The 12,821-nt window shown below is 41.2% G+C and overlaps 1 protein-coding gene across 1 annotated transcript in view; it reads right to left on the bottom strand.

Annotated features, from left to right (window-relative positions):
* SH3BGRL (SH3 domain binding glutamate rich protein like) overlaps nucleotides 1-12,821 on the bottom strand; it is a 45,788-nt gene that overhangs the window by 4,797 nt on the left and 28,170 nt on the right. Inside the window, exons 2-3 of the mRNA XM_075572892.1 lie at nucleotides 1,196-1,381; nucleotides 526-606 (exon numbers count right to left, since the gene is read on the bottom strand). Of these exons, the coding sequence (XP_075429007.1) occupies nucleotides 526-606; nucleotides 1,196-1,381 (267 nt within the window). The remainder of the gene's footprint in view (nucleotides 1-525; nucleotides 607-1,195; nucleotides 1,382-12,821) is intronic.

The following is a 12,821-nucleotide window of genomic DNA, read 5'->3' on the forward strand; positions in this document are numbered from 1 at the left end:
ATTTCAGTCCTCATCCACAAATTTACAGCTGAAACGTTAGTTTCGTTTGGCACATTAAAATTCTATACTGTAGGTCCGTGTGCCTGTATCTCAGCTGGATATTTGTCATGCAATAAATCTGTTCCTTATCAATGGGATGGAGTAAACAAGACTGACAATCACACCCTCCTGCATAGTTCCCGTTGTATGTGAGAACAATCGCACATTTCCAGAATGTAAAAAATTATTTAAAGATACCTACAGTGTCTGATTTATTGAGTTAGTAACTTTCATTTAAATTGCATAATATATGAATAAATGAACATTCTAGAACATTAACAGATGGAATGCCCCAGAAATGCTACTAAAATGTGTCTTTGATAGTCTTTTTGTTCATAAAGATGTTGTTCTCCTAGACGAAACTGCTGATCAAGACATTTCAGCACCACCATGTTTTATGATGGATTGAGAGTACTGAATGAACAAGCAGGTGTGTATGCGCAGAGGTATGGGAAGTGCTCAATAAAATACAACACTATACTGTACCTTTGAACCCGGTGGAGCGGTCAGGCCCAGAAAGGCATAGACTGCATTATCCTCCCTGGCTTCAAAGAAAGCTTCGTAATCCTTTGGAAGAAAAAGAGAATATGATACAGTAACCAACTGCACCTAAAATGGAAACTCCACAAACCGTTAACACCAGGCATGGAAAAATCTTGGCCGACTAGCACCTAAAACTTTACGTCTGACGCATAGGATGTCAGTCATCGCTGCGGGAACAAGGTCTGCCCCTCAATGGGGCCTCAATCTTCCTGAGCGCGCGCGTGTATACATCGCGATGCGCAACCACATTTTATAAAGACAAGTATTTTGTCTTTACTAGTGGTGACGGAGCGCTGGCCACGTCGCAGCGGCAGTTCAGCCAATGAGGGCGGACCAGCCGCGTGACGTCATGGTCACGCCCCTGCCATGCCGCCTCCCCCCTGTTGCGATCTTGTCTTTTCCCTCACAGACCACAGATTGCAGCTTGACAAGGTGCACGCGCCGCCAGGCGCTCCGACCCCAGCGAGCACAGTGTGACTGGGGCCTTAGCCTTACACATAAAGCCGCTGACAGAGAGAGAAGGTGGGGACATCCAGGACAACCCTAGCAGGACCAAAATGGTGGCAGAACGGGAAGCCACACTTGCTGTATACACGTTTTTATGATTTCTTACCCCGCAGTATCGGCAGTCATTGAAGATCTGGGGGGGCAGTGGATTGCCACTTGTTGGCCGGCAATTTTCGGGAACATTTTCCCTCATCCATTTCCGGTTCTCTTCGTTGGCGGCAATATCTTTCTCTTCATATGGAATCTTGACAGCGTCAAAAAAGCCTACGACATCTTGCTGTTTCTTCTTTATCTGGAACAGAAATAGCAACAGTGACACAGAGTTTCACAACTTCCTGAGCTTTTTAAACCAAGTACCGTAAATCTTGGATAACATTTCTGCTCGGGGGAATTGAAGTGTAAAATAAAGTATTATAGGAGCGGTCATGTGATCGCGATTTGCCGGAAGAGATGTGGCCCCTCCGGCAACCAAAGGGTTAAGTGCACTGTAAATTGTTGCATGTGCAATCTTGGTATTAATTGTGAAATGCTATAGAATTGTGTGTGTGTGTGTGTGTGTGTGTGTCAAATAGAATAAAGGACCGCGCCTGGGTCAATTAGCAGTGGAATTAATTATTCTGTCTATTATCTTATAGTGACCCGAATGGTAAGATGTTTTGAAATAACTTAACTAACACTTTATAGGGTCTAAAATAAACTAAATTAACATGTGACAGCCATTTCTACTTTATTGAGACAAACTACACTTAGTCTGGCCTGTTTGATAACTGGTAATTAACACCCATAAATATAATAGTATATTATGTAATTTAAATCTAGCCAAGATGGATGATTTCCAGTTTTCATATAGGCCATATAATAGGAGCTAGATGTATACTGTATGTACACATGCATATCTACATCAATGGATGTGCAACTGTGTATGTACATCTATTTCTTCATGTCTTTGCTGTCCGTTCGAATCTCACCATATAATGGAGTTTGTGTATTTTGTTAAATGATATTTTATTATTCAATGTGTGTGTATGTGTATATATATATTATTTTTTTTGTGTGATGTTGATGTATTCCATTGTAATAATTGTACTAGTATATCCTCTTTACATGCAGCTAGATCCCATAATCTGATATAAATTAGATTAGAACAATATACAGGCATACCCCGCTTTAACATACGCAATGGGACCGGAGCATGTATGTAAAGTGAAAATGTACTTAAAGTGAAGCACTGCCTTTTTCCACTTTACAATGCATATACTGTACTGCAAACATCATATATGTGCATAACTGATGTAAATAATGCATTTGTAACCAAAATAAATACAGTAGGCTTTATTCAAATAAAATGAATGGGAGCAAGCAAGGAGGCGAGAGGGGCACACGCGGGTCAGTGCTGTATAGCAGCTCTCTCCTTCTTGCAGTCTCTCCCTCTCACTCAGCCAGTCTCTCTGTCTCTCTCTCTCACTCAGTCAGTCTCTCACTCAATCACTCAGTCTCTCTCTCTCACTCAGTCACACACACACACGGACTCAGTCACACACACACGCATTCAGTCACACACACACACGCACTCAGTCACACACACACACGCACTCAGTCACACACACTCAGTCACACACTGTCACTCAGTCACACACTGTCACACAGTCACACACACAGTCACTCAGTCACACACTCAGTCACACACTCACTCAGTCACACAGTCACTCAGTCACACACAGTCACACACAGTCACACACACTGTCACACACACTGTCACACACACACACACACACACACACACACACACACAAAGCAAAGATTGCAGCAGAAGATATTCTCCTTCCCCTCACTGTTGCTCCATAATTCACATCACATGCAAAGCTTCGCAGAGCTCTGAGGAGGGAGGGAGGAGGGGGGAGGAGGAGAGTGGAGGAAGCAGAGTCACGGGCGGAATCACTGGTTTAGCTGCTGCTTTATGGAGCGTGAGTGCAGGGGGAACGGAGACAGATGGGAGGGGGAACGCAGACAGATGGGAGGGCAGAGGGAACAGGGAGATCGAGCGCACCATAATGAAGACAAGCATGAAGGAGGTTGCAGGAGTGTTGAGGTGCGCACGCCGCCCCCTGGTGTCCGTACTCGCGAAGCACGCGTACGTACATGGGTATGGTGCAACTAAAAATAAATGTACGTACTTGTGAGTGTACGTAAAGCGGGTGTACGTAAAACGGGGTATGCCTGTACACCTGTTGTCCATCATATCGTCATCAATTGGACTTTGGGACTATATAAATCTTATTCGGACTGGGTAGCCATATCCCCTGATGAAATCAGCTAGCGCTGAAGAAACACGTAGGGCTAATTGCCAGTTGCCGGTTTACTGCACAACGCCAAATCCTACAACGCGGAGAAGGAGGCTGCGGGATGAGTCTGACTGGTTTTTCCGAGGCGGAACCTAGAACAGCAACCGCTTGTTGCCGGAGGACCCTTTTGTTGGGGAGGCACAGTGAGCGGAGGTTTCAAGGAGGTTAGCACAAGTCGGATTCGGCGGAGCAATGCCCGGGAGCATGAGTTTCACTCATACCATGCCTGATTTTAACAGATGTTTGTGAGTGCACATTTGTTGCTTGTCCAGACCATTAAATTATCCTTTTGATAATACACTAGGATTGGGCGCCTTTGCTTCTATTTTTTTCCATGTGTATATATATATATATATATATATTGTTTTCCGTATGACAGTGTACACAGTACTGTGACTGTTTCAGGCACAAAAAGACCTTACACTGTTGAGCTTACAATATCTGAGCAACATTCGAACCAATACAGGAAAGGCTCATCCTCCGATATCAGTGAACATTGAGAAAGAAGGCACAGAAGCGCAGCAAGGGTCAAGATACATGTATTAAACACATAAAACAATTGCAAGTAGTAACTTACATGTATAATAAAATTAATCCAGTAGAAGACAGTGCATGGACATCTGGCACAAGTAGATAGTAGACACAGGGGTAAACGCCGAGGCTCACGGATCAGTCCCGCGCGCTGGGACCAACTGGCTATCAAAAGACGCCTTGTCACCATCCCAAATGACCAAAATATCGTCGCTGTATCTCCTCCACAGTTTTAGCTGTGGAGGAGACACACCAGAATCCCAAATGTGCATTGACTCCCCCCATCCCATATAAAGATTGGCAAAAAATGGTGCAAAACAGCAGTACTCAGAGTGGTACTTCCGGGTTGCGTCCTCTCGCGATACCCGTATGGAGTAGTCCACCGCAATCGCCGTGTCTCTACAGCTACAGCACTACTCCCATTTGGAGTTAGCCGGATGGAAAAGGCTCTTAGTTCCGTGGGGAGGCTTTAAGCTGGACAGCTGAGTGTCTGATGTCTGTCTTTGCACTGAGTGAACTCCGCAACGCGTTTCACACACTCCGGTGCTTCATTAGGCTTGTAGCTTGGGACACCTATAGGGGACCTTAAGTACTATCACTCCACAGTAATTAGAAATGAGATAAATTGCCAATATACACTACTTGAAATTTAATATGGTATAAAAATTATTAAAATATAGGTGGAGATTTAAAATAAGCACTAAGAAAGGCCACCTATATAAGGTGATACAAACGTGCATATTCATTAATAATCAATAAAACAATCAAGCACAAATACAAAAAATCAATCACAGAAAGAAACAAGTGATAGACAAAAATGGGAGAAAAAGGGGGGGACAGGGTATTGGGAGGGAGGGAGTTTGGGGGGGGCAGATTCGTGGGGAATGGATGGGAAGGGAAAAAAGGGGAAAAAGAATAGAGTGGGTGATAACTGCACAATATTAACATTGAACCAGTACCCATCTATCTCAGGAAAGGGGTGAGCTCAATATAGTCATTGAGACCTCCCGGGTATTTGGATTGCAAGGTGTAAATCCAAAATTGATCTCTCTTGGCAATTTGGAGGTCCCGGTCTCCTACTCTAATGTTACTCATAATTCTCTCTATTCCCATATACTGTGTACCTACTGTATTACATTCATGTACATTTTTAAAATGAGCAAGTAGATGAGTATGTAAACTACATACGTGAACAGACAATCAATATAATTCGAGATCTTATACTCAAGCACAGTAACATATGATGTAAAGGTTTTGTGTGTTAACATCTTGGGGCAAATCTTACATCTAGCGCATCTATGGTTGCCCACCACTCCCAGTGTATCCCTCAAATCTTTTTTAGCAGGTTTATTAGTACCCTTTAATAGGCTTGGGGCAAGGATTGTTTTTAGAGTCTGTGATTTTCAAAAACAATGGATGGTTTCTTTGAAAGGAAGTTTTTTAGAATGGGATCCATAAGTAGGATGTGCCAATGTTTCGACAAAACCCTCCTAATGAAATTGTGTGACTTATTAAACTGAGTAATAAAATAAGGTGTCTCTTTTGATGTGTCTGTTTTGATGTGGTAGCACTTCCAAAAGAATTGGGCTCAACTGCAAGATTGTTATTTGCCCGATACCCTGTTTTTGTATGACATTTGGAGTTCTTTATTTTCCTTTTTAAGTAATGATTCCCTATTTTTATTAAATGCTCTTAGGTAGGAATCAATAATAAGCTCCTCTCGATATCCCTTTTGCCTAAAACGTTCAATAAGAACTTTTGACTGTTCCTTATAAATATCAATATTTACACAATTTCGTCTAATACGAAGAAATTGGCTATAGGGGATATTGTCAATGCATTTCCTCTCATGTCCACTTTTAGGGTGCAGATTTTAAAGTTTTTGTTAGAAGTAAATCCCCCTGGATGTAAATGACCAGATCCAGAATGTAATATGATCTTTCTGGATGTCACTTGTAAAAGTGAGATTAAATTCGTTAATATTAATCCGGTTAACAAAGCTATCAAAAGACACCTTGTCACCATCCCAAATGACCAAAATATCGTCGATGTATCTCCTCCACAGTTTTAGCTGTGGAGGAGACACACCAGAATCCCAAATGTGCATTGACTCCCACCATCCCATATAAAGATTGGCAAAAGATGGTGCAAAACGTGTCCCCATAGCAGTGCCACAGTGTTGTAAATAAAACTCATGTTGGAATAGAAAATAGTTGTGTTTGAGAATAAAATCAATGGAATCGTGAATGAAGTGACGTTGACTAAGTGGGAGTGTGTTGTGAAGTGCTAAATAAAAATCTATGGCATCCAATCCACCCTTGTGCGGTATGGAGGTATAGAGTGCATGTACATCTAAAGTAGCTAACTGATAAGTGTTGACCCAAGGAACTCCAGTGAGCAAAGTGAGAACTGAAGTAGTGTCTAATAAATGTGACGGACGTGTGTGCACTAGTGGTTGTAAAAATGTGTCAACATATTGTGAAAGGTTGGCTGTGAGAGAATTAATACCAGAAATAATAAATCTCCCAGGTGGATCCATAAGTGACTTGTGAATTTTAGGTAAGTGATATAGATTAGGGATGGTGGAAGCCGCACAGTAGAGATAATCAAACTTCACCCTGGTCAGTATACCCAGGTGACGTGCCCCCTCCAACAATATTTTTAAGTCCACTTGATACTGAGTAATTGGATCCTTAGATAGTTTACAATATGAATTTTGGTCAGATAACAATCTCATTGCTTCCCTACAGTAATCTGTTCTGTTTTGAAGGACTATTGCCCCGCCTTTGTCTGCCTCACGTACAATGACATCTTGGTTGGTATTTAATTTCCGTAATGCCAGCTTTTCTTGGGTAGATAAATTGTTTATAGATTTGTTATTCCCTTCTTGTGATTGACAGAGTTCCCAAAAATCCTTCTCTACCAATTTATTAAAAATCTCGATGTAATGACCCCGAGAATGGTAGGGATAGAAAACTGATCGGGGTTTGTATTTAGAGTGCATAATGGGCATCTCTTTACTAGGGTCCATATAGCCTTCATCAGCTAGATTTGAAAGGTCAACCAGGACTGCTTGTTCATCAATAGTGAAATCATCAATATTGGAACATACATTGTCAAATGACATTTCTGATTTAATAGGAGCAGTTGAGAAATGTCTGCCCAATGTGAGTTTCCTTGTAAATTTCTGGAGATCCACATATAATTAAAAATTTGGGGCTTTACATGTAGGGGCAAATGAGAGACCCTTGCTTAACAATGTCAAAACCATAGTAAGTGACGATAGATTAAAAATACCGTTATTAATTAATGTGGTGTTGTCTGGGTTGGTTTTTTGGACGGATGTGGTGATTCCTCCTCTCCCCCTTGCCCCTCTCCGGATCCTCTCTTTTTCTTGTTATCTTGTTTTTGATCTCTGGTGGGTGATTGGGATCCCAGGTTGGTTTTGTTTGTCTTGCTTGATTCAACCTGTTTAAAAAATCCTCATTATGTTTCTCTGGCAATTTATTTAAAACCTCATATTTATTTTACAAAGGGATTTGTGAATCTCCTTTACCTTTAATATCCTGTTGGGTTATGTAATCCCTTGGGTCCCTATATGGCTCTCTGGGATTATAATCCCGTGCATTGTGATGTTTAAAATGTTTCTTATTATTTTTGGATTTTTGATATTTCCAATTCGTAGAGGGCCCATCTTGGTGGCCCCATGTTGGTCTATATGAAGTATCTTCCCTATAATGTTGAGGTGTATATCTATTACTCTGTTCATTAGGAGGAAAGTAGTGGGGATTTTTGTGATAATAACTAGGGTCTTTGGGTGTTCTAGGTGGATATCTAAAATGCTTAGTATATTTATTGGGGTTTGTACTTCTATGCTCTGGTATAGCAATGGGAATAGGTGTTTTAGGATTTTGTTGAGGGTCTACCTCCTCATTTGGGTTTTTGATCTCTTAGGGTATCCCACGATCTCTGTTGGTTTAGAGAATAATCAAGTTTGTCCCTCAATAATTTTTTATTTTTGGAGGCCAATAATTGATTTTCAAATTTTTTCAATTTTGAACACATATCTTCTGTAAGTTGTGGTAATTGATCTAAACAAGACATAAGTAAGATCTCAGTTTTGATCTGAGTAATTTGGGAATCTAAGTCTGTCAATTCTTTTTTTCTCTATAAAATTAACAGTCTGATCAACTCAAATGAACAATGATCAAGGACTCTTTCCCACTCTTTAACAAAATCTTCCTTATTAGCACCATAGGTAGGTTTTTTTAGGAATCTCAAACCTCTGGGGATACGACCACACTTGGCATATTCTTCCAGTGTGATCATATCTAACCAGGACCGCAGGACCGAGTCTCTTTTTCTATTAGTTTATAGAGACTGGCCATTTGGGCAGGTAAACTGGGTACATTTTCCTCAATAAGAGGTTCATCAGAAAATAGTTTGCTAAGTATTTCAGTTTTTCTGTATCTATTATTGATACATTGAAGAAATTGACTGGTGTGTGGTTCATCCATTATCCGTCTAATCAGAGCAGGGGAGAGAGGGGGAACAGAAAGGGAGGGGGAGGATGAGGGAAGAGACAAGGGAGAGATGAGTGGCAAGGAAGAAGCCCCAGGAGACTGTTTCAGGCACAATAAGACCTTACACTGCTGAGCTAACAATATCTGAGCGACATTCGAACCAATACAGGAAAGGCTCATCCTCCGATACCAGTGAACATTGAGTTTGAGGTCGGAAACACATTCGTTACATTTTCAAACAATCTTTTTTTTTTTTTTTAAATGACGTTTCTGCTCATTTTAATCATCATTTTTAGAAACAAACCCCAAGCAACGCTGCTCAGGAAACACCAAATAAAGCCGCTCAAAAGGCAACCAGTATAAAAAAATATGCATAAAATAAATCAACATTTTTTTTATCATACTAGTGCTATTTAAAGCTATGTGTTAAAGTACAGTTTAATATGCCCTCTCTTGTCTACCAGAAATCTTTTATAACAGCAATAAATACAGTATCAGTGTAACCTAGTACACAAATACTCTAGTTACTGTAGTGTTTTTGGGGAGGGTAAAAGCCTTTGATACATAGCAGCACTAACTAGCATGTAATCACTGAGGACTTTGCCCATAACGGCCAATACTGCAGACATCCGCCTATACTCACACATATGCTATGCCAGAAGCACTACAGGCATACCCCGGTTTAAGTACACTCACTTTAAGTACACTTGCGAGTAAGTACATCTCGCTCAATAGGCAAACGGCAGCTCACGCATGCGCCTGTCATCACGTCCTGAACAGCAATACCGGCTCCCTACCTGTACCGAAGCTGTGCACAAGCGGGGAGACTATAGAGCCTGTTACAAATGCCTTATTTACATCAGTTATGCACGTATATGACGATTGCAATACAATACATGCATCGATAAGTGGGAAAAAGGTAGTGCTTCACTTTAAGTACATTTTCGCTTTACATACATGCTCCGGTCCCATTGCGTACGTTAATGTGGGGTATGCCTGTATATACTCACTAAGTATATCCGCCTATACTCACTAAGTATATGCTATGCCAGAAGCACTATATACTCACTAAGTATATGCTATGCCAGAATCACTATATACTCACTAAGTATATCCGCCTATACTCACTAAGTATATGCTATGCCAGAAGCACTATATACTCACTAAGTATATCCGCCTATACTCACTAAGTATATGCTATGCCAGAAGCACTATACTCCCTTAGTATATCTGCCTATACTCACTAAGTATATGCTATGCCAGAAGCACTATATACTCACTAAGTATATCCGCCTATACTCACTAAGTATATGCTATGCCAGAAGCACTATACTCCCTTAGTATATCTGCCTATACTCACTAAGTATATGCTATGCCAGAAGCACTATACTCCCTTAGTATATCTGCCTATAATCACTAAGTATAAGCTATGCCAGAAGCACTATACTGTACTCCCTTAATATATCCGCCTATACTCCCTTAGTATATCCGCCTATACTCCCTTAGTATATCCGCCTATACTCCCTTAGTATATCCGCCTATACTCACTAAGTATATCCGCCTATACTCCCTTAGTATATCCGCCTATACTCACTAAGTATAAGCTATGCCAGAAGCACTATACTCACCAAGTATATCTGCCTATACTCACTAAGTATAAGCTATGCCAGAAGCACTATACTCCCCAAGTATATCTGCCTATACTCACTAAGTATATCCGCCTATACTTACTAAGTATAAGCTATGCCAGAAGCACTATACTCACCAAGTATATCTGCCTATACTCACTAAGTATAAGCTATGCCAGAAGCACTATACTCAGTGAGTATAGGCGGATATACTTAGTGAGTATAGGCGGATATACTTAGTAAGTATATCCGCCTATACTCACTAAGTATATCTGCCTATACTCACTAAGTATATCCGCCTATACTCACTAAGTATATGCTATGCCAGAAGCACTATACTCCCTTAGTATATCCGCCTATACTCACTAAGTATATCCGCCTATACTCACTAAGTATATCCACCTATACTCACTAAGTATATGCTATGCCAGAAGCACTATACTCCCTTAGTATATCTGCCTATACTCACTAAGTATATGCTATGCTAGAAGCACTATACTCCCTTAGTATATCTGCCTATACTCACTAAGTATAAGCTATGCCAGAAGCACTATACTCCCTTAGTATATCCGCCTATACTCACTAAGTATAAGCTATGCCAGAAGCACTATACTCCCTTAGTATATCCGCCTATACTCCCTTAGTATATCCGCCTATACTCCCTTAGTATATCCGCCTATACTCACTAAGTATATCCGCCTATACTCCCTTAGTATATCAGCCTATACTCACTAAGTATAAGCTATGCCAGAAACACTATACTCACCAAGTATATCTGCCTATACTCACTAAGTATATCTGCCTATACTCACTAAGTATAAGCTATGCCAGAAGCACTATACTAACTAAGTATATCCGCCTATACTCACTAAGTATATCCGCCTATACTCACTAAGTATAAGCTATGCCAGAAAACCCCTCCTGCCAACTGAAGACCTGTTACAGGGATTTCCTTTCCAATTGTCTGATTTTGCTGCACTTATTGTATAATTATAATTCCCTGTACTGTATTCTTTGTGAAGCGCTGAGTACACTTTTGGCGCTATATAAATAAAGACATACAATACAGCCATCAATTACAATGGGCCCCATAGGTGCCCTACGGAATAGCACTGTGTAGTAAATATGGGCCGTGATCACCCCTGCTGTCGCTGGCAGGTCCATTGTTTCAGCTTTCTATGGCTCTAATGTATATCTATGCAGATCGAACGCAATGTAGCAATATTGTTCAATGTGGCGGGTTGTGTGAACATTCGTCCTGTGGGGCGAGAGATGACGTTTGCCAGATTTGGCTGTTCTGCATATTGAGGAGACACAGTGACAAATGATCTGAATACTCTGTGGGCACAATACAGAGAGCCTTGCAGTGATCTCAATACAGAGAGCCTTACAGTGATCACAGCAGTGGGAGTCTGGCATTTTTATCAAAAGAAACAAGTAGCTCCACAGAGCGCTGAAGAAACGAGTCCAGTGTCTGCACTTTGTGGGCAGCTGCTAAAGGAAAGTAGGTTGGAATGTCAGTTACACTCCTAACTAAAATGTTTATTGTAAAGTCAGCTGGAAAATTCAGGTAACGAGGGCTCTGTATCCTGTCCCCTCCACTTGGACCTGTTGCATGGGCCCCCTCTAAGCCAGGGGCCACCAACAGGTCTTCATGATATCCCTGCTTCAGCACAGGTGGTGCAGTCATTGACTGAGCCCTTGATTGAGCCACCTCTGCTGAAGCAGGGATATCCTGAAAACCTGACCTGTTGGTGGCCCTTGAGAACTGAAAGTTGACCGCTCCCTGCTCTAAGCTAGAGAGATATTAGCTTTTGGGATCAATCAGGCAGATAGACGAACGTAATTAAACAGTTTAGTAGTATTTTATATACAGTATACAGTCGTGTTTTACACTATGGGGGTAATGCTATACTGAGCAGCAGTTCGGGTTGTTTTCGGACAATAAAGAAATTCACCATATAAAATGAAACATGACATAGTTTGTTACTACTGTAAGATGCGCGCCTGCAGTACCTAGCGTCAGTACAAGGGTCATGTCACAGACGTAGATAGCACTCCCACTATCAGGGCGACCTTAACCCCGAGATCTTAGAGAGTGCACATATAGCAATATCCGTGCACATATACTGCAGCAATATCCCTTCGCGTGAAAAATAAAAAGTACATTATTATAAATACATTAGATCTAGAAATAGGCAATTTAAGTGCACATTGTGTAGCAGGAGAGCTAGAGCAGTTGAGAAAACGTTGGCTGAGCAGGGGATTTTCGGCTCGGATATGAAAACAGAGCGCGCTTGTGCACACAATGCAAGGCATAGATAGGGAACCCTAAATAGTGCCGGATTCCAAGTGTAGAGGTTTGAAATGACCAGGTCCCTAAATCTGCACAGCTGTACAATATGAAATCACATTACAATGATACAGAAGGTTGCACGGATGACGGCTTCTTGGTTAATTCACTGTATCCTGGTTATCAGGGCTCAACCTTTAAATGTCTCATACAGTTTGAACAATCAATTTCCTTCCAGCAATCTCTGCCAAGACGTATTATGTGAGTAACACAGCTGTGCAGCATAGGAATATGTCAGCGTTATTAACAGAGGAAAGAAAACTGGGAAATATCAGAGGTCAAAACTATTTCTCTAGCATCATGTACACCTACCTGTACTTGTGATTGAGGGATGATAGGTAAAAAGTAAACGATT

This window comes from Ascaphus truei, chromosome 16 (assembly GCF_040206685.1).
Source record: "Ascaphus truei isolate aAscTru1 chromosome 16, aAscTru1.hap1, whole genome shotgun sequence".
Lineage (NCBI taxonomy): Eukaryota > Metazoa > Chordata > Amphibia > Anura > Ascaphidae > Ascaphus > Ascaphus truei.